This window comes from Nicotiana attenuata, unplaced genomic scaffold (assembly GCF_001879085.1).
Source record: "Nicotiana attenuata strain UT unplaced genomic scaffold, NIATTr2, whole genome shotgun sequence".
NCBI lineage: Eukaryota > Viridiplantae > Streptophyta > Magnoliopsida > Solanales > Solanaceae > Nicotiana > Nicotiana attenuata.
The window spans coordinates 119-2613 of NW_017691629.1; the positions used below are offsets into that span (position 1 = coordinate 119).

At 37.9% G+C, this 2495-nt stretch overlaps 2 protein-coding genes across 3 annotated transcripts; one reads left to right on the forward strand and one right to left on the reverse strand.

The window, feature by feature from the left end:
- Positions 1-356: 356 nt before the first annotated feature.
- On the forward strand, positions 357-991 carry LOC109222523 (casparian strip membrane protein 1; the record flags this gene model as incomplete). The annotated part of the gene is made up of 2 exons (XM_019386869.1): positions 357-482; positions 589-991. Coding segments are annotated over 2 exons (342 nt in total), but the record flags the coding sequence as incomplete, so codon positions are not given.
- A 228-nt stretch (positions 992-1219) lies between these two features.
- LOC109222525 (photosynthetic NDH subunit of lumenal location 2, chloroplastic-like) lies at positions 1220-2280 on the reverse strand. 2 transcript variants are annotated; one of them, XM_019386871.1, is made up of 3 exons: positions 1848-2280; positions 1712-1778; positions 1220-1631 (listed from the first exon to the last, which is right to left on the reverse strand). In XM_019386871.1, exons 1-3 carry the CDS (start codon positions 2192-2194, stop codon positions 1533-1535), a joined length of 513 nt encoding a protein of 170 aa, XP_019242416.1. In that variant the 5' UTR covers positions 2195-2280; the 3' UTR covers positions 1220-1532. The 2 variants fall into 2 exon arrangements, with proteins under 2 accessions (XP_019242416.1, XP_019242415.1); XM_019386870.1 differs by having other exon boundaries at positions 1712-2278.
- Positions 2281-2495: the final 215 nt, after the last annotated feature.

Here is a 2495-nt window from a genome sequence, read left to right on the forward strand (position 1 = left end):
GAGTTCGAGTCACCCCAAGAGCAAGGTGGGGAGTTCTTGGACGGACGGGATGTCGAGGCCCGATGGTCTATCGGAAACAGCCTCTCTAGGGGTAAGGTTTGCGTACACACTACCCTCCCCGGACCTCACTAGTAGGGGTAAGGTTTGTGTACACACTACCCTGCTCAGACTCCACTGGTAGGGGTAAGGTTTGCGTACACACTACCCTCCTCAGACTCCACTGGTAGGGGTAAGGTTTGCGTACACACTACCCTCCCCAAACCCCATTGGTGGGATTATAGAGGGTTCTTGTTGTTGTTGGTGTTGTTAGATTGTATTGAAATGTTAACTAACTCATTATTTTTGTTTTGTGGTAAAGGTTCTTTGTCATTGTGAATGCTATAACTTGTGGATATCTTGCTCTTTCTATCCCTATTTCTATCTTTCATATTATCAGAAGAAGAGCAGGAAAGAGCAGAGTTTTGCTCATTTTTCTAGACGCGGTAATGTATTAAATTTTTACTATATAAACATATAGTTACTTCGTATTTAAACTTATTGCAAGCTTATGAAATTGTGCTGATATTTTTTATACTTTTGAATTTGAAGATAATGCTGGTTTTTATCACATCTGGAGCATCAGCAGCAGCCGCGATTGTGTATTTAGCACATAATGGGAATACTTCAACTAACTGGTTTTCGATATGTCAACAGTATACAGATTTCTGCCAGCGTTCTGCTGGATCTCTCATTGGATCTTTTGGTGCAATGGCGTTGCTTGTTCTCCTTATTATTTTGTCAGCTATCGCGCTATCCAGGCGCTAAATTGTTAAAAAAAACTGGCTACATTTGCAATTGCTAGCCTTTGTGATTCTGTTTGTGTGTATTGTGTTTTGAATTGTTAGTTTCATGAGTTGCATTACATTGTACTTTTCACAACATGAAACTTGTGTCAAGATGTCATTTATCCCCATGAATATTCAAAAATGAAAAGATTTCCTGTTTTCTGCTATGTTTTGTAATACTCGGAAATATACAGGAGCAGGGGCGGATGAAGTGTGTTAGCAACGGGTTCAACTGAACCCATAACTTTCGACGTGGAGTAAAAATTTAATAAAATTACAAAAATAGTGGATATGAGCTCGTAACTTTAAAAATATAGCGGGTTCAATGTTGAAAAAATCTTAAAAGCTGAACCCACAGAATTTAAATCCTGGATTCGCGTCTGTTAACATGAGTATTCATCTTCAAAATCTTAAGAACAATCCACATTTCAATAAGCAGAAACTGTTATTTACAATATAGATGGTTTCAGAAATGGCCATCCAAATTATATACTCATAGCCTTCAATTTGCTAATTGAAGAAAGCCAAAGGAACCTTTTCCTTTTCCTTTTCTGAACAAACTAATGAACATGAAATGAGACTATTTCAACTGCTATTGTATATAATTTCAATATTTCTTCACCACTTACTGAAGCAGTCTCATTACATTTGCTAATCCAACGCGATTTTCGTACCATTCACTCACCTCTGATGTGCAAACTCTTGATATTATGCAAGTAATGCCACCAATTCATCAATTGATTTCAGTGTCTTCTCATAAAATACACGAGATTCGTATACCTTTGGAGTTCGAATATAGTAATCAAACTGAAAAAAAAGAAGGAAAATACATATAAATACTCATACCAGTCTTGAAAATTTTCTATGATAAGGAAATAGGACAGTACCTCAGCCATGTTATCAGTCAGCTCATTAGCAGTTTTAACAAAAGCCTCTTTTCGGCTTTCAGGCACCCTGGACAAGGCATTCTTCATATCCTGCTTAAGATAAGCTGATTTAAGACGAATGTAAAACAAGACATACCTCCATGACATGGTTTCCAACATTTCCTTAATGCTATGTAGTCCATCTGCTGTTTGACGAATTCGTGCTACTGCATCTTCAGGGGATAACCCGGGCTCGAAGAAATGTTCTCTTAAAAATGATCGAACGCCCCAATTTTCAGCTAATGCTAATGGGGTTGATTGTAGGCCTAGTGTCAATGAAGTGGCTACAAATGTCGTGACAAGTTTTCGCCTGCACGAAATTTTTTCTTCATCAGCTGATAAGTTTGCTTGGATTTTGGGTAATGTGTTGTATTTTGTGTGATGAGTTTTGGTTATGGTGATTTTTGGATGTAACAAAGTTGCAGGATTTGTAAAGGTGCTCATTTTTGTGTTACTAAGTTAAAGAGAGTTGCTTTGAAATGTAATGTCCGTAGCTGAGTTTTGGGTAAGTATTTTTGGTTGGATAATAATTGCTTCCCCTGAATTCAAAATGGACCTTAGCTTTTGGTGACTTGGCATTTCTTTATCCTCTTTATTTGTTATTGAAGAGTGATCTTTTCCTCCAACAGACTTGTGTTGGGTAAAATTAGGGGCGTCAAATGGGCGGGTTTGGTCGATTTTTGGCGGGCAAAATGGGTTGAGTTAATAATTGGGCGGGCCAAAAGTTACTTGGGCTAAGATGAGT